The sequence below is a fragment of the Gadus macrocephalus genome, chromosome 21 (assembly GCF_031168955.1).
Source record: "Gadus macrocephalus chromosome 21, ASM3116895v1".
In the NCBI taxonomy this organism is placed as follows: Eukaryota; Metazoa; Chordata; class Actinopteri; order Gadiformes; family Gadidae; genus Gadus; species Gadus macrocephalus.
The window spans coordinates 15739379-15762441 of NC_082402.1; the positions used below are offsets into that span (position 1 = coordinate 15739379).

The following is a 23063-nucleotide window of genomic DNA, read 5'->3' on the forward strand; positions in this document are numbered from 1 at the left end:
GACCAGGGACAATAGAGGAAATGAGTGATAAATTGTGTGTGTTAATTTTGCCAGCTGGGAGACGGACTGGCATTTTATGTGCCAGTGTTATGTAATACAAGCCAGCTCATCCCAGTTGTGTTCTAAGCGTGTTGTGTGTTTCTATACCCCCTCCTCACAGCCAGGGAGAGGTATCGGTTCCACTGGCCCTTGGGACCAGGTGTGAGGACAACACAGTTTACGACCACTCCTGAATTATTTACACATGCTCAACCCTGCTCGTGAGGGTGTGCCCCCCTTTGTATGTGCGTTTGCGTGTCAGTCAGTGGTGGGGGCAGTTATTGAAAGAAGAATGAAACATAGTATTACTGATAGACACCAATAGAGACACTCAATCACAGTAACATGTGGCAAGTCAGACATGGAGAGATTGGCTAGCATGTTATGAACTGGTTCTGAAGAGACGTTCCCGTCACAAAGTCAAGGCTCAAAAGCTGTATAGACAGATACAGAAACATTTTAGCTGCTGTCTGCAATTTATTTTAGCAAAAAAATCATGTTTGTTGAATTCTGTTTTAATCCTGACAGCGATCAATAAATCAAATATTCTTACAAGATGCAAAAAATAATCCTGTATCCGTGGTTGTCGAAGGCCTGTCATTTCATTCAGCCCTAATAAAATGATTGGATGGCATTCCTGTCTGTCTACATACCTACCGGTCTACCTGCCCGGCCCGCACTCTGCCCTGCACTCATTGTGAGTGACCCAAGTCCTCCACAAGGCTAGGCAGACAGCTGAAGCAAGTGAACTGGTCACGTGTTTTGGTAGACGGGGTAGCCCCGCCCATTCTGCCGGCGATTTGAGTTCGCCCTGCACAAGCGTCTGGAAAAGAGCAATACATTTCTTTCTGCTTCCGATACGTTTCAAGAGCTGGCTGTTTCCCTTAGCGCACTATTGGCTGGTTTAACACAATGACGACAGGGAAGTGACGGCAAGACAGTCAGTTTAACTAGGCCCGTTGATCACGCCTCTTGTGCTGAAGAAAATGACAGAAGCTTCCCCAGACCAACGTGGAATCTACGATTGAGCTTGGTCTGGCAATAGCCATACTAGTGTTTTGGGGGAGAGGCTTTGGATCGTGTCCTGATGGGAGGGGACGGAATTTTTCAGTTGGATGCTTTCAAAATTTGTTGTCAAATTTATATTTGTACACTTTGATTCTGACCAGGGGCCCCCATGCATGAATAATGAATGGTAATGATGTGATATAAAAAAATATAAATATTGACTAAATGCCATATATCTAATGAATACACATTACAATTTACATATTAGCACATTAACTGCATTTCCAATGACAAACTTACATTTTTCATCTATGTTTATTTTTAACCATTTATTTGAACAACACCATTTTGATTCAGTATGTTTTAAGGTCCAATGCTGTCTGTCCTACCTTAACGGCTTACATTTATCATAGCATATTTGATACTAATCAAACATAGCATTATCCTAGCATCGCTGTATAGCTCCAGAGCCAAAAGACACTTCACCTGAGATTATTATCAACATTCAAGTAGTAATCCCCTTCTTTATGACTAGTAACTATAGGTTATAAAGCCATTAAGCCATGTCCTGGAGATCAGTGTTATCAGGGCTCTACTAGTCTGCTCTGAGGGGACAGCTGTGAGCAGTGATAAAATCAGGCACCATGCAAACAAAGCATCAAACAATTAATCCTGTTTGGTTTTCAAATATATTCCGTGGGCAAGCCCCATAAATCATTGATCATCTTATACACCTGAACAGGCACGCATGCACACGGATAATAAGGGGACACACACACACACACACACACATACACACACACACACACACCCACCAAGTATTTGTATGGTGAGTGGACCCTCACCCTAGCATTGTGAGCACGTGTGCACACGCAAACACATGCTCCCATACACGCACGCAAACACCTACACAAACAAACATGCAGGAACCCACTCTATAGACACACGAAAAACGCACACAAACAAGAACAAATAAGAAAAAAGAAAGAAGTATTAAAGAGAAAAAAAGCTGGTCCCCAGTTGATTGTACAGGTTCAACCCTGCTCCATCTTAATTAGGCCGCCCCTCTGTTAGTCATAGCAGGCCACCCTGTTGTTCTTGCTCTAATATGCGTGGGGGCTCACTGTACAGGTCCGTCTATTATCCCGGTCTAACACTCTTTCATTTCCTGCTTAAAGCTGTGATGGAAAAGTCCACTCATAGCCTGGCCCGGTGGTTCTCTGTGGGCCGTCGCGATTCAATTCACTCAATTTGAACAAGCTCTGCGTGCCCAAACCAAAGACTGCACAGTGCACTTCATTGGACATGGCACAAGCCCCGTGTCTTTTTGATAGCTCCCCAACTGTGATGGATGGATAGACAGAGGCTGCATGTCAGCTGTTGTTGGATGGGATTATCTTGATTGCTTTTTTTCCACGCCTCACCTGTTGGTGAAGACCTTGCTGTAGTTCAACACTTGCACCTCCAATATCTCGTTGCCATCCAGCTTGCTGCCGGTCGGCCATCGGAACGTCTGAAAGAGAAATAAATGAAATTGTTTTTAATTTGTGTGTGTGTGTGTTTGTGTGTGTGGGGGGCGGGGGGGGGCGGGGGGTTATCCAGCTATTTGCCACCATTTTTAACTAAATCGATTTTTTGTCTGGTATGGTTGACACTATAAGACACTGTATTATACTGCAGTACTTTTGATGAGCAATGAGATAAAGGGGAATAAGAAAGATAGAAGTCCTATAAGCACTCACTAATGTTTATAATACAGTTTGTGGACACATATTAATATGACGCCAGGCCGACTTCAATATTCTTATTTTGAAACTAACCTTTATGGACATTACTTTCAATACAATTGCAATGTGATGTGGATTGTACAGTTGTGTTTAGGGTTGATTACTACTTATTTAGTCTTGAATTCCTGGCATTTGAAATGGATTTGACCACGTCTTGGACAGCAATCTCTTTCTGTTAACATTCATCTCTTTGTATCTCTTTGTCTTCCATGGACATGAAAATAAATCACTTTCATCTGTCATAAGTATCAAAGCAAACCACTGACAAATAGCATGATTGTGTACTCTAATATGGATAGAAAATACGCAGCTGTAATATTATTTTACCATCAATTAAAATGTAATAATAATGCAATAACATAATCTTCCCTACACAGAGCCAGTCAAACCACAGTCCAATCATTGATCATGGGGAATAGCCTATTTGTGTCGCTAAAAGATGATGATCATTAAAAACATTCAGATGAAAAATAAAGATGCTTTCAAAATCCATTACTTTGCCCTTTGCACGTTAGCGCTAGCAGCGGTAGAAGCATAAAGCTGTCGAGTTATCATATCATGCCTTTCATTTCACATGCCGTAGATTTCTGCCTCCTAAAGATCTCAGCATGGACCCGTGTCGCAGCGATCCTGAGATTGAGGAGGGTTTGGAGATTCATCCCCGGTAGGAAGCGAGTGGAGGGAGACCAGAGGGAAGCCAGGGGTAATTAAGGAGCTCATTGGCCCCCTGCTGCCGCGGCGCTCTGCTTCACCAGACTACGGGGGTCACTTGCCAAGGCAAAGAAATTAAGATCATTCATTTATATTTTCATGCTTTTTACAATCCAAAAATGACGTTTTTCACATAAATAGGACGGACCGTAGCTACGACTTGGCAACGGGAGGTATTCTAGTCCTCTGAGCTATGAGCCAGAGAGTTAATGTGACGTCCACAAAAATTGTATCTTTGTTTTTGTGAATCGTATTATACTTTAGTGTTTTTCTGTAAGTAACTAGGGTTGCTGAAGTTACATGTAGGATTTTTGTATTTCGGAAGGTTGATTTCCTTGGTAAAATGGACTTGTTTTACTTGCTCCATACACGCAGGGGACAGGCTTACAGTAGCGATTTCCGGTGCGTTATTTGAAAGCTTTCTCATAACCAGGGACTTCCAACGAATGAAGAAGCTGCTGCCCTGTTTGACCCTTTTTTTCAGAAGTATTATCTGTTAGCACGGTGCCGCCGCTGTGGTACCTGTTACGCTAACGTTATGGATTGTACATATTTATAATTCGAAATTCGTCCCAACCTTTATACCACCGATACTCTAGGGTCTATAGCATATAACCGCATTGTCTGATTACAGTTTAATTCATTTTTCACAACCTACCAGCTCTCTTGTTGTGAATACTAGTCACCGCGCCATTCGTTTCAATGGAAATCGCAACGCTCTATACTTTCAACATAGAGGGCCCTATTTTAACGGTCTGAAACGCAAGTGAGAAGCGCCAAGCGCAAGTAGCTTTGTGGGTGGCTCTACGGCGATGTCGCTAGTTTACCGGCGCGAAAAATGACTCTTGCGCCCAGCGCAAATCTAAAAAGGGTTGGTCTGAAGTAGCCTATTACCCGTAGGTGTGGTTTGGGCGTAACGTGCAATAAACCAATGAGAATGCCAACCCCCATCCCCTTTAAGATCCATGAGCGCATTTGAATCTGACGAGTTACTTGCGTAACTCGTCAGATTCATCCGATGAGACAGATGCACATGCATTTCAAACTTCAAATGGCTCAGTTTATGACCAAATAATATGGCCTAATTCCAGTGTTGTATAGTAGCGAAGTAGAAATACTTCGTTACTGTACTTAAGTAGTTTTTTTGGATATTTGTACTTTACTTTAATACTTATATTTCTCTGTACTTTTACTTTTACTTCGCTACATTTTGCGAAGAAAACGGATACTTTTACTCCACTACATTTCCCTTGAAACCTTCGTTACTCGTTACAAAATCAACTCATCTTTAGAAAAAAAAAAATGAATCATGAGAGATATGAGAATAACGTCGGGGACTGTGGTAGAACACAGACTGCGAGCCTGTTTGGCGAATCAGCTGTCCCAGCGCACGTTCGCAAAGCCCCCTTGCTTAGTTACTGTTGCTACGTCGATCAAAACTCCTACGACTGTCAACACACAAATGCATGGCTAGGACGAGGGCAAGGGCTATCAAAATACTACTATTTGTATCAGGCTGGTTTGTACACGCAGTATTACAACACTATCTTATACACTTCAATACGCTGTATATGTGCCATTTTTGCTACAAAGCTAATTTAAATACCCTTTTTGGGCAGGGACTTAAGTTTTCCGAAAATCCGCGATCCTGGATGACACCAAAATCAATATTAAGTAACGTGTACCAGCGCTTGCGGGATAATAGGTCGGGCTACGATATCTGTCAGTGTCAGATCAACAACAAAGGGGAAACAACAATAATCGAAGCAAAATCATACAGGTCTCAATCAAAAAATTAGAAACTTCACGACCTCAAAATAAATACCACCAGCACAACATTTTAAACTAGTAAGGTTCTTTCACCGCTGGGTAATATTTGTATATAATATTTCAAGCTAGCTAATAACCTATAAAGATTATTTATTCTTATTCCATCTCTGGCGAGGTATCTATCTAGCCAGTTAGTGCTAAGGCATGATTGGACGAGGGCAGTTATAGGGAGGAGTTTCGATAACGGTTACTTGTACTTTTACTTTCAGTACTTAAGTACATTTAATATCAGAAAAGTACTTTTGATACTTAAGTACAGTAAAGATCAGATACTTTAATACTTTTACTTAAGTACTATTCTAAAAGGTGACTTTTACTTTTACTTAAGTAATTTTCCAGTAAGGTATCTGTACTTTTACTTAAGTATGGCTTTTGAGTACTTTATACACCACTGCCTAATTCAAAACATGGAATAAGGTTTTCCACCAGAACTTCAGAAATACTGAGTCCTCAAATAAATTTCGGCAAAGAAAACGCATATGATATAACATATGATAGCCTATGCGGTAACTGTGGTTCTAAAAGTAAGCTGACAAAATCGCTAATTAACACCGCAACTGCAAATTAACGACACAGAGATAACCATGGCAACCGGTCAAACAAATTTTCTTTTTGCTATCTTCCAGCGCGCGCATCCGCCGTGTTGATAAACAGTAAAAAATAATCCCCCTAGGCTCCAAAACGAACCATATGAACGTTTTAGCCCCTTATCGACTGTTTGAAGAAACCGCAATATGTCACGTGTGTCAAGGTACTCTTGCCAAAACAAAATGATGTAAAATCAACATTTTACAGAATTTCAGCATGTGTTTTGAAAACATTTCTAGTGATAATGTGGATTTGGTTTTCGTAAACTTCAGTCAGTGAATTTATATGTTTAGGTTAAAGTAAATATTCCTATCGTCCCCATGGTGACTCATATGGGTGCAGCTTGCATCTAGTTTGATTCAATGTCTTTTCGTTCTGTAGTCATCTGAGCTGTTGCGTTCAGGACTATTTCTGTAACAAAAAATAAATAGTCGACCCCATACGTCACATAATTTGTTAAGCTCTGTAGGGAATTATCGTAATGCCCTTATAATATAACAGCTTGAAAAACGTTTAAAGTGACATTAATTAAATTATCCTTTTGAACAATGAATAAAATGAAGCATCTGCATGGATTTTCGGTGAGGCAAAGCCAAGATAAACTCCACCACAAGAGCATGTCGTCCTAGTCCATCCGTAAAATAGAATAACAAATGTCATCCCTGGGTCACTCTTAAAAAGTAATTTGAAGAACATCATCAGTTACATAAAATAGCACTTATGAGCAAAACACACAGATGACAACAGAAAGACATTGATACAAATGAATACAGCATTGCAGCAATACAGCATTACAGCAATACAGATGAATGTTAACTGAAAGAGATTGCTCTCCAAGACGCGGTCAAACCATTTCAGATGCCAGGAACAACATGCAAGCTGAGTGGTTTCAGGGATAGCAGCATCAATATGAATCAACATGGCAACGATAGAAAACGTTGCATTAACTAACATATTTAACATCCTATATATTCACTGACTGAAGATTACGAAAACATAAAGCACATTTATCCCTGGAAAGTTATCAAAATGCAATTTAATGCTGAAACTATCTAAAGATGTCGCATTTATTTTAGATTAAAGCAAATGTCCTCCATTTTATTTTGGCATCAGTAAACCTTGACGTATTGCTGTTTCAATAGGGGGCTTTCGATATGGGTCGTTTTGGATGAGCTATGCAAACAACCTATTCTGTCATTAAGGTTGGATATCACGTTTGATAGTCAGGCCCGTCTACAAACGTTTAACCCTCCTATTATGTTCAAATAAACGTCCAACTTTGACGTTTGGGGTCAATTTGACGCGAGAAATTCAACATGCAGAAGATTATTGTAACTGAAAGTCTTAACCAAGTTTCTCTCTAGGCTACTTTAGGCCTTTCTACTGACCATCTTTATAGCCCAGTAGATAATACATGGCTGCCCCCAACCTCCCCTTATACATCAAGTATTGATATGACTATTGCGAAATATGCAAATCCCTGTACGATCTCATTCATTGACATAAAATGAAAAAATAATCATGTTTTGTTGTTTGCAGGGCTTTATGTTGATATTCAAATATAGTAATCCATTTATACATAGTAAAATATAATATGGTTCAAATGCAGATTGTCTTGTATATGACTGCTGCTAGCATATCTGGTGGGGCTTGGAACTATTTGGATGACATTAGCTGCAGTCAGTTTACCCTGTCTTGTAACTGGGGATCAGCAGCTTTCCATTTTTGGATGTCATGTCAGTTCTTTGTGGTTGAGATGTAACAAGGGGATATCATTGTGGGAAACCACAGGAGGGTCAGAATGTCCTATCTCACTGGCTTCATTCTCATCAGGAGGACACCCTAAAAGATCTGTGACAGAACCTCAGTGGCAACAAATATTTTCCTTTTTGAAAATAATTTGAAATGAATTTTGTTTGCCCCATCACACATACTGCAAGAATGATCAGAGTTGTTATGAGAACTATCAGTGAGTTGTCATGGGAAATATGTCCTGCCTCTCCCATTGCTTCTTGAATGATCAGAGATCTCGTGGGAACTGTTTTCTCCCCCCCCCCCCCCCCCCCCCCCCACACACACACACACGGATGGACAAGCACAAACAGACACACACACACACACACACACACACACACACACACACACACACACACACACACACACACACACACACACACACACACACACACACACAGATGGACACAAACACAGACACACACACCAGCACACACACACCAGCACACACACACACACACAAATGAACATGTAGGTGCCCTCAGTATCATCCAACACAACAATAACGCGATAGAAATTAGGGCTTTATAGAATAATAGTGCTAGGTGTCAGAATGACCCCAACAACACTGATGTGTACAAAATGTGTACAGGACGTTTTTTTATTTGTCGTTTACCCCATAGAGTTAGGAAAAGTCATAAAAAATCTAGCAGAAAAAAGTATGTTAACCATGTTTTAGAGACTGTTAACATTGAATCGGGTCAAATCTACCCCTAACATAATAGGAGGGTTAAGGTTTAAGGCAAAAGAACATACATTTATTTTTCCAGGACAAACCTATGTTTACATCCAAGTTACCTGCTATTAAGTAGTTACGCAGCAAGTTACGCGGGAATATCAAGCTGTTATTTTGCATACGTTTGTCAAAATACAAAATGTTAATGATCAAGAGAATTTGAAGCATTTTATCGATCACTTTCACTTTAGAGTCGAAATATTAAGGATTTAATTATGCTGATTTGTTTTAGTACATATTTAAAAAGCTAAACTAACAGCGTGCACCGACTTTGTTCCGATATGAAACCTGCACCCTTTTAATTTTGTGGCGGGATTACATATTTCCATTACGTGGCTACATGTCTAGACTATTGAAATGTCACTTTATTGTTGACCAATTTTCAAATACACAAGTCTAAATGTATGCAAACACATGCCCTATAAATCAGAAAACAAAACGCCATCTAAAGTATCGGTATTTGTTTTTCCTTTTGAGGTCTTTAAACGCTTGTTTTGTTTTGGTGTTGGTCTTTTCCTTTTTACCGGTTCTCTTACCATATTGGTACAGGTATTTTGTTGTCAATGCGATCCAATATCTCTGTTCGCCTCTATAATTCTATATCTAAATAAAGTATATAGTAGCCTATTGAATTAACACAAAAATGATGTTCATATTTGCAGCAGTATATTTGCATAGTTGAAATATAACTAACATAGTATATAGAAATATAACTAACAAGTTACATCGACCCCGATAACAAGTGTATGTATACATGTGTGTATGAACAGTTTTGGATAAAAGTGTTGGCTATAATGCCCTAGGTATACACTGTAGGCCTATACAAAAGTAAAAAATAGCCTGACCCCTTTTGTGTTTCATTTGAATGGGCCCCACAAAGCTTAGCTTCCAAGCAACCATATCACACAGCATTGCAACTGTAATAGCGTCCTCTTTTTATGTTCGTACTGCTAAATTGCTTTTGCCTTTTAAGCAGCCTGGAGCAGGCTGTGGGCCCAGCATGGCGTTAATGCTCCACTGATGAGTGCACACAGCAGCAGCAGCTGGGAGGGAGGTGCAGTAGTACCTGGCCCTTTTGATTTGATTTAAAACTAGGACAATAGAGACCATGGGAGGAGGAGCAGATGGGATCCACAGTGACACTCTGTATCCATTCCTAAGGCCCCTGTGCAGAGATTAACACATACTGTATACTGCCGGGCACGATCACACAAGACCTGCACTTGACATGGTCATGTGTGTGTCTATTTAGGTCATGGGTGTTTAGGTTTGTAAAGGTGCAAAGGTGGCGCTATTTAAAAAAAATATTTCTCCTTACGAGATTGACCTAGACTCAAAATTCTTTCATCATATTAATCTCTAAAATCAGATGCATCTTTTTCACCTTGGTCTTCTGCTCTGAAAATGTTTACTTTTCCTACAATTTCATAGAAAAGCCAAACGTCCACAGTCTCAACCCATTTTGCCTATATGACCATTTTGTTATTATATAACTACCATACGGCTATTGTTAAAATGTGTGCTCTTGATGTTGTGTGCTTATCAATAGACATTTTCACCAAGTGAATGAGGCTGCACGTAGTTCAGGAATGTCAGTGGCTCAACGGGATAATGCCGTGTACTGGTGATCCTTAGGTTGAGAGTTTGAATACTGATTAGAGCATTATGAACAGGCTGAACATGACATTCTGTCATCGCCACACATTTAAGAAACACAACATTGAACAGCACCTGAAATTCATCAGGCAATCAACATTCCGGCTCATTAGTTTCCAAGAATCTGACTGCCAAGACACAGTATGGCATTAAAGGGAACTTTTCATTAACCATTTTTCCTTCATAATTAACCCTGTCATATTTATACTTCTTCCGTTAGTGTTCTTGACTACAAATGTTTAATTTCCCCAGAATTTCAAAGATTTTTCAGGTGTATGATTTGAAGAAAGCCCTTAATTCACTCGAGAAATGTGTGCTTTGAGTTTTCTGGATGTTGTGTGCTTATCAATAGAAATTTTGACCATGTGAATGAGGCTGCAGTTCAGGATTATAAGTGGCTCAATGGGATAATGATTTGTACAGGGGATCCTTAGTTTGAATCCCGATTAGAGCATTATGAACAAGCTGAACATGACATTTGGCCATTGCTCCGCAGCTCACCTGAAAGCTGAGGCACAGTATTGCATTTAGTGGAACATCTTTCCTTCATAATTATATTATTATCCGAGCATAATTATATTATGCTCGGACCCTGTTAATCACCGCATGCGGTTATATTTGTTTTTGTTATTGTGAGCCATAAGAACAAGAGAATAAGTGAATATATACATAGATATTTTTATTTTCTCCAAGTTACAATATTTCCTTCCAATCCTCATTTTATTGTTACCGAATGAATGCAAAATCAACAGCAACCTCTCATCGCCAAACACACACTAGTTACATTGACCACTGAAATTCTAATGAGGAAGAATTCACACTGCGCTCACTGTAGGAACATGGGTGTTTCAGAATTTCCTAGTCAGACCATCAACATATCCAAGTTTGCATTGTGCATTAAATATCTTGGCTGGGCAATTTTCCGAATATGGCAGAGGCCTGATGTTGTTCAGAAAACTCGAATTGACTGTTGAGACTGTTGACTTGCCAGACAGTTTTGTAGTGAGAAACAGGATGTTCTGCCAAGCCTTGTTGAGGACTTGGGTCATGCACAATCAGTGCAGGCTAGAGTGCGGGCAGGTAGCCGGGTAGGTAGGTAGACAGACAGGTAAGCCATGAAATCATTATATTAGGGCTGAATTAAATAATTAGTCTGGCCTACTACAGGCCTTCAACAACCACAGATGCCGTCTTTTTTTTTTGCTGTAATCTTGATTTGATATATTGATTGCTGTCAGGATTTAAAGAGAATTTAAAGAGAAAAAATTGCCTATACCAGCTTTAATTGTTCTGTATCCGTCTATCCGGCTTTTGACCCTTTGTGACAGGAACGTCTCTTCAGAACCAGTTCAGTAATTGCCAATCTCTCCACAACCTGGTACAGTACTGTGACCGCTGCTGGGTCACCCACACCTCCTCCTCCACCCTCCTCTGATGATGCATCACGTGAGTGCCATGGCGGAGGACAGGAATTAGATGCCTGCGAGGATGTATTATGAAGCCGGTTCACAGGGGCGCACTCACATACGCCAACACACTAAGAGAGTAAATAGGCTGCATCGAGACAGTAATTAACCATCTGCCTGGTCTCGCATGCGGAGCTCTTAGTGGGAGTATACGGGGGTTGGAGGCGTAGCAACGCCACCTCTGAACACCTCTGGTCTCGATATAATACACAGAGCAGTTATGAGCTGCAAAGTAATAAAATAGGAAGACATGAGGCAGATAGAGAAAGTGCCAAACGGGTTTTAGACTAAATCCGTTCCGGTACCTTAAGCGAAAAAGCAACATAGGGAGGATTTATTTTTTGCTTTTCAAGTGTATGGTGTACCTGTTTCTGCCTACGTGCTTCTGGATTCATGTTTGAGGTGAATTGTGTTTGTGTGTGCACGTTGCATCTAGTGCGTGTGCATGTATGTGTGTGGCGGTGTGTGTGCGTACGTGTATGTGTGTAGGAGTCTTTCTCCTAAAATGGTCGAAGAGAAAGTCCAGCACAGCAATCATTAATTATACATTTTTGTTGGACCCATTCACTCTCCCTGGTATCTCCAGCCCTCTCCAACACAGATCCAGGTCTACTCTTCTCTTCTCTATGCTTTAAGTTATGTATCTAAAACATACTGTACATAAAATAGGAAAGAGGTTATACCCTGGGTAATAAAAAACTGCAATAAATCTGATATGCTCATCATCGGCTCAAACTCCACCCAGGTCCACAACCTTGGAATCGTCTTTGACCCACTCTCTCGTTTCTACCTCACGTCGGCTAGGTCGCAAAAAATGCCTTCTTCCACCTCAGGAGCGTTGCCCGCCTCTAGCCCTCCCTGTCCTCTGCCGCTCCTCAAACCCTCATCCATGCCCTCATAACCTCCAGACTCGACTACTGCAACCACATCCTCTATGGCTCACCTAACAAAATCTTCAATAAACTGCGCTGCCCGCATCCTCAAACCTCAAGCCGCCAAATATTAATCACCATCATAAATAATCTGGCCCCGCCCTACATCTCCGACCTCCTCCTCCACCACACGTCTACCTGTTGCCTCAGGTCCGTGGATTCAAACACACTCAGAACCCACAGGACTCAGCTTCAGACCTGGGCTTTCTCTGTGGCCGCACCCTCCCTCTTGAACTCCCTCCACAACCACATCAGACAGGTTAACACCCTCCCATCATTTAAACAGGCTCTCAAAACCTTTCACCACATAACTTATTTCCCTTCCCTCCCCTTCCTCTTTTGTTATCTACTTATTTATATACATTCTTATTCAATGAATTTCTATTTGTGTTCGCTCTGTAAAGCGTTGTTGAGTACCTAGAAAAGCGATATATAAATCAAATGTATTTTTATTATTTGTGTTTTTATCATGTGTTTATTGTCAGTCACGTTGTTTCTTTACATTGTATCTTGTTTCTTCTCTCATCGAATGGGGGTTCATATATGTGAAAGGATTACATAAAATGTATATTTCAAGCACCACAACGGTTTGTTACTCCTTCAACAGGCCAGGTTAAACAGAACTTAAGGCTCACCTCAGTTCTCCAGACCTGATTGTTGAAAGTAAACATCTGTGATTTACTGGTTAGGCAGCTTTAGTCATATTGCCCTTCTTTCAAAGGGCAACCTCAAAACCTTTCTTTGTTTGTCTTCCTTATTCATGTAAGAACAGAAATATCCTGTCTTCAGTTCGTTGGCTCTGCAGTAGTTTTCCATTCTGATGCAGGGAGAGGAGGTTCATTACGTTATCTTCTATTGTACTACTGCCCTCGGTTCTGTCCTTCTCCGTCTCGCTCTGCCTCAGTTTGGACTCATCTTCTTTTTTTTTGCATTTTGATTCTTTATGATAGAGTGAGATTGACAGGAAGGTATGGGAGAGAGAGAGAGAGGGGAGGACTTGCAGCAAAGGACCACGGGCAGGAATCAAACCTGTGTAGAATGGTGGTGTATTTTAGTGTCTCTCTGTGTTCACATTTCTAGTCTAGGAACAGGCCAGTGCCTCTCACACTGATACAAGGTGTTATTTCCAACATTTCGCCATTCAGTATGTCTCAACAAGGATGAACCAACCTGGTCGTCTGGGACATAGCCAGGGCCATACCTTATCAAGGGTGAGACTGCTTCTGTTCTCTTGTAATTCACGTTTCTTTATTATAATACACACCCCAACCCTTTGGTTCGGTGAAAAGGGGGCTGGACAGCCAAGGAACACGTCTCGAGACTGCTCCTCGACCGCATACACGATAGATTATTCAACCTCACTGTATTACATCTTGGGATAAACCGCCTATTCAACACTCTTATCCAACCTGTAAAGTTGCTGTGATCTCCACTTCAAGAATTACTACTATGTCGAAAAATACACAATGCAGAGTCTATAACAACAGTTTAGAAATAAGCTGAAATCTAACGCCCGGGACGCTGCGGTCAGGACTGAGCCTTTAGCGGTACACCCTTTATCCAGTGAACCACCGGGGCGCTCCAACTCATCGTTTTGTCTTCAAGAATTTGCTGAATCAAAGACGTGATGAAGTTCATCTAACAGATTCTTTAAAAGCGATATGTATGATTAAGTAAGCGTGAGCGTCATATCTGGAAAGCCGCAGGCTCCTGGAAAAATCCTCCGTGACCATGCACCCACCAAGCCTTCTTCCCTCCCCCACGCTCACCCCCATTGCACTGGTTCCATCTGATCAGGCTGTCAGCGCCGCCATCTCCCTCCACCAAGCCCACCCCCACCCGCTTTGCTCTCTTCCGCTTTATGCTCCATTTCTTTCATTTCACCTTCTCGCACCATTAATTACTTCAGCACCACCCTCTCCTTGCTCCTCCAAACACTCACAAGGGTCTGTTCTGCAGAGATTTCAAACCAATATCCTTAGTTACAGCGTCAGTAAAAAAGTCCTAGGTTATTGTAGGTTTTTGTAAACACATTGCTGGGTGATTTATGCTGGGTCAAAATTCTGGGTTGTTTGGGGCACTGTGAACACACCACTGGGTTGTTTGTGCAGGGTAAGGGGCTAATTCGCATGGTGATTATCTTGTTGGGTTATTTTGACCCAGCTGTTGGTTCGTTAATTTTCCCGCTATTTCATCGTTCCATGGTGGTTGTGGAACATTCTGGACATTGCTTTGTGGTCAGACTAGACCAACGGCAGGCAGCAGGATTTCATGGTAGGTTAAATGTGAATACTTATTGTTACGAGAGTGGCGTATGTGTGTGCGCGAGAATGTCTGTGTGTGTGTGTGTGTGTGAGTGACGTCAGCGAATGAGTCGACGAATGAGTGAACGAGCGATTGAGCGAGTGTCAGTCTAGGAGGAATTAAACAAGACCGGTTGTGTTTCCGAGTTACGTGTACTGTACTGTTGAATAAAGTACCAAACGCCGAGAATCCGTGCCCTTGTCTTCCGACCTATAAACAGACCCACTGCCGGTTATAGTGAAGGGTGTTACCCCCGAAAGGACATCGGCCCTGGAGGGAACGTCTCCCCTGTGCTCCCGGACTACGGTCTGAGAGCCAAGAAACAGGAAAGGTGTAACATTGGCGACCACGAAGGGACCCTCTCACGCAAACGGAAACGCAGTGGTGAGCAAAGAATGAACGGTGAAATAAACCGGAGAAGTTAGAAGAGACAAAAGAATAAGCGGGAAGCATTGTTTACCTGATTCAGCTAAACTAAAATGGCGGACGCTAACCGTCGTAGCCCGTGCAATCTCGGCTACTCAAAGTCCAACCCGTTCGTAACGATAAACGACGGTGATGTGGAAGAAACCATAGACAATATGAGTGAAGGAAATACAAGTTATTATGGACTTTCTAACGTGTTCCATCGTGAAGTGGAGCCTATTAGAATGAAGCATGCGGTGGCACCATGTGAGCTCATTCAACCCAAGTTCTCAAGCTGGAACCCCTTCATTAATTCCGAAGAGGACAGCTACCGTTTTCAATGCGGTGCGGCCAACAGACCAAGTGACTTTATTCCACAACCTGCTGCTATTGCAACGCCACATTCAAATCCCTTTTCTTCGGACCAGGAGAGTTACATCCACAGCACCCCCAAGATCGTTTGCCCCCCAGCCCCCACATGCCTGTGCACCACCTGCCCTTCTTCATCAAAGGATATTAACTATGGACATTCGCCGCAGCCAGGGCACAGTCGGACTATGAAGTTCAAGAGCTCTTTTCGCAAAGGTGAGCAACCAAAGTCACATCAGCCCTCCTCCGAGAGTGAGGATGACTATGATCATCGAGAAAGAGTCCCCACTTTGAGACCCGGACAGTATGATGGCACCACACCCTGGACAGAGTTCCTGCACAGGTTTGAGAGTTGTGCTAAAGCTAACTACTGGTCCGCAAAGACAATGGCTGTCCAGTTGAAGTTCTGCATGGTGGGTGCAGCCGGGGCCATCATCCACAGAAATCCCCGGTCCACCCAGTGGGACTACGTCCGCCTGGTGGAGGAGATAGAAACTGCATACGGCCCTTCCTCGCAGCATGCAGCTGCAGTAGCTATCGAGCTGAGACAGCGTGTCCGCAAACCGGGTGAGGCTCTCCATGTTTTGCGAGATGACATCTACGGGAGAGTGTCAGTAGCCTACAGCAACAGGGCTGATGCCGAACAGGACGCCATAGGAGTTGAAGTCTTTACTAATGCTCTAGGGGATGCAGAAATTGTACAAAAGCTTTTAGAGCAGCGCCCACAAACATTAGCCCAAGCCTTTGACATTGCCCATCGCTATGAAACCACAAAGCGAGCAGCATCATATGTCGCCGGTCTCATGCACTCAGGAGCCCGTGACATAGCTGAGCGCAGGCCCCGTGCTATGGTGATCAGAGAGTGAACCGACGAAGAGGAATTAAAGACGGCTAGAGCGCCCCCATCAGCCATCTTTAAACCTGCGTCTTCCAGCCACAGTCACACACCATATAGAGGTAAAAGCCCCAGAGACATTAAATGGGATGAGATTCGGTGTCACAACTGTTCAGGCTTGGGTCACATGAAGAGAAATTGCCCCTCACCAAGAAATGCAACTAGGGCTCTAACTTCAACCATGTCCCCTCAAAGCTCAAGGTCAGCTGTGCTTCACCTTAAGGCCCAGGGTCAAGAAATGAACATTCACATGATTGTGTACGAGCTAGAAGTGTGCGCTGTTTTGGACAGTGGGGCTCGGAAAAGTGTTTTTCCTCTGTGTCATTACAACGCCATTCATCCAGATGTCAGGCCTCCACTTCAGTCATCCATCGTAGAGACTCTGATCGGTGTTGGGCCTGGTGACATACCCGTGCTCGGCGAAGCTCACATCCCTGTCCAGATCAACAACCGTCAGGTGAGCGTCCTCTTCCTGGTTGCTGATATAGCTGGTGACGAAGCCCTGCTGGGCCATCCATTCCTGAGCCAGGCCCAGGCACGTCTTGATTTTGGGAATCAACGGATTGTGCTGTTTGGAGAAGAGGTGCCGTATTTCGATTCCAAAAACAAACCAACGGCGCACTCAGTGAGAGTGGCCCGGACGGTGGTGCTGGAGGCTGGGCAGGAGTTTGTGGTAAGAGGCAACATCCACCTTAAAGATCCAGTTGAAGGGGAATTGATGCTGAGCCCCACCAAAGGCTTTGTTGAAAAACACAGACTGTTAGTGGCCCGAGTTTTAGTGGAAGTTCAGCCCCATATGACCATGCCCCTCCGCATCTTCAATCCAGGCAACAGTGCCGTAACCATTAAAAAGGGGGCCATCGTGGGACTCCTCCAGCCGGTAGAGGTTCTGCAGCCTACGAACGCGGTTGCCCACAACCAGCCTGAACAGACTGTCAGCAGCCGCCCTCCGGTCCCCCAGCACCTACAGGAGCTCTATGCCCAGAGCTCTACTGAGCTTAACCAAGAGGAGCAGCTGCGGCTAGCTCAGCTGCTGTGCACCTATGAGAATGTGTTCTCCACAGGACCCACTGACCTCGGCAGGACCAGCCTGGTTCAGCATGACATCGTAACCATGCCAAGCCTCCCAGTCAAGCAACCACCACGCCGGATGGCGTTGGAGAAACAACAGGATGCGGACCAACAGATACAACAGAGCCTGGGGGCGGGGCTGGCCCGCCGCAGCAACAGCAGTTGGGCATCTCCCATAGTGATGGTAAAGAAAAAAGATGGGACGTACCGCCTCTGCATAGATTATAGAGGCCTGAATGACTGCACGATCAAAGATGCATATCCTCTGCCCCGCATCCAGGACACGCTGGACACCCTCTCTGACGCCAAGTGGTTCAGCACCCTTGACCTCGCGGCCGGCTACTGGCAAGTCGAACTGACCCCAAGAGCACGCAAAGCAGCAGCATTCTGCACCAAAAGTGGACTGTTTGAATGGAATGTCATGCCATTTGGACTGTGTAATGCCCCGGCGACATTCCAGCGCTTGATGGACCGGGTGCTGGCCGGAATGCAGTGGGAGACCTGCCTAGTGTACCTGGACGACATCATCGTTTTGGGCAGCGACGTTCCGCAGATGCTGCAGCGGCTGGGCCAGGTTTTCAGTCGTCTCGACCAGGCCAAACTGAAGCTAAAACCATCTAAGTGCTGCCTCTTCCGCCGCCAAGTAGCCTACCTGGGTCACATCGTTTCAGAGAGCGGTGTGGCCACTGACCCCAACAAAGTCCAGAAAGTGCAGGACTGGCCAACACCGACATCAATCCAAGATGTCCGTCGCTTTGTGGGCCTTGCATCTTACTATCGGCGGTTCGTTAAAGACTTTGCTTCCATTGCAGAACCTCTCCATGCCCTGACCAAGAAACATGCCCAGTTTCGCTGGTCTGAGGAATGCCAGGCGGCATTTAATGAACTTAAAGGCTTGCTAACGACCGCGCCAATCCTGGGCTACCCACTCGACCAAGGCAACATGATACTAGACACAGACGCCAGCGACGTCGGTATCGGCGCTGTTCTCTCGCAGGTTCAGCAGGGTGTGGAACGTGTGCTAGCCTATGGAAGCCGCAAGCTGTCCACAACTGAACAGAATTACTGTACCACACGGCGAGAACTGCTAGCCGTGGTCGACTTCACGTCACACTTTTGCCAGTATCTCCTAGGGCGGCGCTTCACGGTGCGCACCGACCACAGCAGCCTTCGGTGGCTAACAAGGATGAAGGAGCCTGAGGGACAGCTCGCCAGGTGGCTCGAGAGACTTGGCGAATACAACTTCGAGATCATCCATCGCCCTGGCCAGCTTCACGGCAACGCAGACAGCCTCTCCCGGAGACCCTGCCGTCAGTCCTGTCCTTGTAAGCTCCCCAGCCCATCTCCTCCTCAGTTGAACATCAGTCACCAGGCTGTGCAGTGCAATTTGGACTCTGACATCAACCAGGCGATGCTGAGTCCAGTGGGGGTAGAGAGACACCCAGCTCCCGCAGAAGCAAGTCTAGTGGGGGTAGACAAGGCCCTGCCAGCTGACTCTAACAACTTAAAGTCCCCCGAGGAAATATACCTGACTAAGTCAAAAGAAAATGAACTGTTTGGTGGTTGGTCCCTGGAGGAGCTGCGACAAGCCCAGGAAGACGACGCAGACATTGCACCCATCAGAACCTGGTTGGAAACCAGCGGAGAGCGTCCTGCATGGGTAACAGTCTCACCATGCAGCCCAGCCACAAAGACATATTGGAGCCAGTGGAAACGCCTCTACATCAGAGACGGAGTGCTAGTTAGACGCTTCTACTGCCTGGACGATACCCAATTCTATCCACAAGTAGTGCTGCCCCGCACCTTCCGGCCAGACATCATGAGACAGATGCATGAGGGACAAGTTGGCGGACATTTTGGTGTAGAGCGCACGGTAGCTCGGCTGCAAACCCGATACTTCTGGTACAGAATGAGGGAGGACGTCGCCCTGTGGTGTAACACCTGCACCAGCTGCGCATCAAAAGCCAGGCCACGGAAGACACCACAAGCCCCCATGGGCACTGTTCGAGTCGGAGCGCCTATGGAGCGCATCGCTTTGGATATTATGGGGCCACTGAATGAGACTGAACGCCACAACAGATATGTGCTGGTAATACAGGACTATGTTACAAAATGGGTCGAAGCTTTTCCCCTACCTAACGAACAAGCTGTAACTGTGGCTGAAGTGCTCGCCTCCGAGTGGGTGTGTCGCTATGGAGCCCCGCAGACACTGCACAGCGACCAAGGCCGGAACTTCGAGTCTGAGGTGTTCCAGGAAATGTGCAAGCTGTTCGGGATCGACAAAACACACACCACACCTTTCCGTCCTCAGTCCGATGGGCAAGTTGAAAGGTTCAATGCCACTCTGCAAAAGATCCTGGCCACGACAGCCGAGCGTTGCCACTGGGATTGGGACCTCATGATTCCCTACGCTGTCATGGCCTACAGAGCAACAAAGCACAGTTCAACTGGTTTCACCCCGAACTACATGATGTTTGGCCGGGAAGTGAGTGAGCCAGTAGACCTTGTATCCGGCCTGCCGTCGGACCCTGAAGCAGCTCCCTCGGCCCCTGAGTATGTCCAGCACCTTCGAGAGCGACTGGAGCTGGCGCACCAAATCACCAGAGATGCTCTCGGAGAGTCTGTGGAACGTGCAAAGAGACAATATGACAAGAACTGTTGCCGCACACATTACAACGTTGGTGATGCTGTGTGGTACCTCATCAAAGGAACAAAAAAATTCAAGAACAGAGTGAGGAAGTTCCTCCCATCTTACGAAGGGCCATTCTTCGTTCTGGGTCAGTTGGACGACCTGGTTTATCGAATCCAGAAAGGGCCAAAGACTAAAGTAAAGGTGGTTCACCACGATCAGCTAAAGCCTTATCGCTGCCGGGACCCACTGGACAATACTTGGGCCCTGGAGCAAGCCCAGAGCTGGACACCAATGGAGGTGTCACCCCCAGACGACGTAGCTCCTGCTGACACTCTACTGGGTCTGCCCCAGCTCTTCTCCAACACTGATGACAGCTCCAGCTTTCCCTCATCAGATCCAGCTGTGGACATCCCTGTAGCTGCTGCTTCTCACCTTGACTCCGTTCCTGTGGAGTTAAAGGACAGTGGGGGTTGTGCGGCGGTGCAGCACCCTCAGAGCCCTCGTTCTCAAAGGCCCCAGCGCAGGCGTAGACCACCGACTCAGTTTGGTGAGTGGGTGGCTCACTGAGCGCCCGGCTCACTGAGCGCCCGTGTTCATGGGCAGTTCCAGGACTTTAAGGGCAAATGTTTACAATGTTTAAAAACAATAATAAGTTGCTTATTGCTTATGTTTTGTATTTCTCTTGGTAAAAGAAATATATATATGTTTGATACAAAGTCAACTGTTATAGGCTCTTCCAGCAAATTGTTAGTTTCTATACTTAAAAAAAAGAAAGAAAAACTTGACGTAATGCTTGTTGTATGCACTATGGGGTAAACTGCATTTGGTTCTGCAGGTTTGCATTTTTCTGTTAATATTTTGAGTAATTACAGAGAACTACTATTATCCTTAAAATGCTAATTATATCTTCTACTCGTAGTCTGAACGATGGGTATTGTAATGCCTTTTCAGAATTTGTTCTGCTCAACTGTAATATGTGCACTAAACGCAACACACTGTTCAATTCTTGCCTTTGCACTACAAGCTACACTTTATCGTCATTCCTCTTAAATCGACGCCTACTAGTTATACTGCACCCTTTGAACTAGATTGAATGTGTATGGGGGCTGTATATCTGTATGGACATGTTGGTGTATTATTGTGCTGGAGTGAAAAATCAGTTTTGATTGTCATCCAGAGTGGGGGTAGTGTTACGAGAGTGGCGTATGTGTGTGCGCGAGAATGTCTGTGTGTGTGTGTGTGTGTGTGTGTGTGTGTGTGTGTGTGTGTGTGAGTGACGTCAGCGAATGAGTCGACGAATGAGTGAACGAGCGATTGAGCGAGTGTCAGTCTAGGAGGAATTAAACAAGACCGGTTGTGTTTCCGAGTTACGTGTACTGTACTGTTGAATAAAGTACCAAACGCCGAGAATCCGTGCCCGTGTCTTCCGACCTATAAACAGACCCACTGCCGGTTATAGTGAAGGGTGTTACCCCCGAAAGGACATCGGCCCTGGAGGGAACGTCTCCCCTGTGCTCCCGGACTACGGTCTGAGAGCCAAGAAACAGGAAAGGTGTAACATTATTTACTTATATTTTCAATGAGTTTTGGTAACAGCATGAACTTTACATCACTTCACACTTTAGCTCTGAAATAAACAAACAGATTCATATTAAATCCAAGATTTAAATCAGCATTTATTGGCTGGCCTGCAAGATCGAACTGCTTTAACAATCGCTAATCATTAGCCGACTAAAAGCTTATATCGGCAGCATTTTTTTATATTGTATTTAATGTTTAGCGTCTCCTGGTTTAATGTTTCAATTGTATTGAAGGACAATTCCCGTATTTTGGTTTCTGGTTTGTCTATGATGAAATAGAGTGGTTAACGCCGAAATTTTTAATATTGGTCCTGTCTCGGGTATTTGGCTAATTTCGAACCGGAAACGGAAAGGGGGGCTGGTTGTAGTCTTTTCGCTCGGTTCTCCGTCTCAACAGTAGGGCTAGAACCGAGCGAAAAGACTACAACCAGCCCGCCTTTCCGGTTTCGGTTCCGGTCCGGTTTCTGTTTCAATGGATTTACAAAATGCCAAATAAAACACGACAGAAACTGTATTTCGCTATGACACTTGATTAGGAACATCCACGAACACCACTAACCACTCGGTGAGTTTCACATTTCTGAAAACGAACGTTTAGGGTAGGTTTATGAATGCCCATAGCCAACTGTTGTGAAGCAGGCAGGGGCGTTTCGAAATTAGCCAAATACCCTAAGACAGGACCAATATTCAAAATGTCGGCGTTAACCACTCTATTTCATCCTAGACAAACCAGAAAGGGGGCTCAATGTTCAAAATGCCGGAATTGTCCTTTAATGTCTCACTAACAGTTAGCTTGCTAGCTAGCTACCCGTAAAGTTAGTATGCAGTTAGCTCGTGAGTAGCTACGGTTGACTCGCTAGCTAGCCGTAGCGCTAATAGCTGGGTGAATGGTTGACTCGCGGGCTACCTGTTATGGTCATGGACATGCAACCTGTACGTTTTGCTTTACCAGTGTACAAGTTATACAAACAACATTAACTGATTGATGTTTAATTAACAGGTGGGGACCAACATGGTGGAGTACATTCATCAATCTGAGAGGAGTTAGCCAAGTCCTCATATTCTGTGGCTCGGAGATGATTTTAAGACAAGTCAAGCATATTTGAGGGAGGCTGTAAAATACTTTAAAAAATGCACATTTACAGTGGTACAATTGTGTTTGTATGATTATGTGAAATTATTTTACATTATTATATTTTGTTTATATTTTATATTTGTATCCCTATACTAAATGTACGTATGAAAATATAATACACATGC

At 44.3% G+C, this 23063-nt stretch overlaps 1 protein-coding gene across 13 annotated transcripts in view; it reads right to left on the reverse strand.

The window, feature by feature from the left end:
- The window catches only part of otofa (otoferlin a), an 88416-nt gene that overhangs the window by 55211 nt on the left and 10142 nt on the right, over positions 1–23063 (reverse strand). For all 13 annotated transcript variants that reach the window (XM_060041371.1, XM_060041366.1, XM_060041368.1 and 10 more), the window contains exon 3: positions 2472–2560. In XM_060041371.1, the coding sequence (XP_059897354.1) occupies positions 2472–2560 (89 nt within the window). The remainder of the gene's footprint in view (positions 1–2471; positions 2561–23063) is intronic.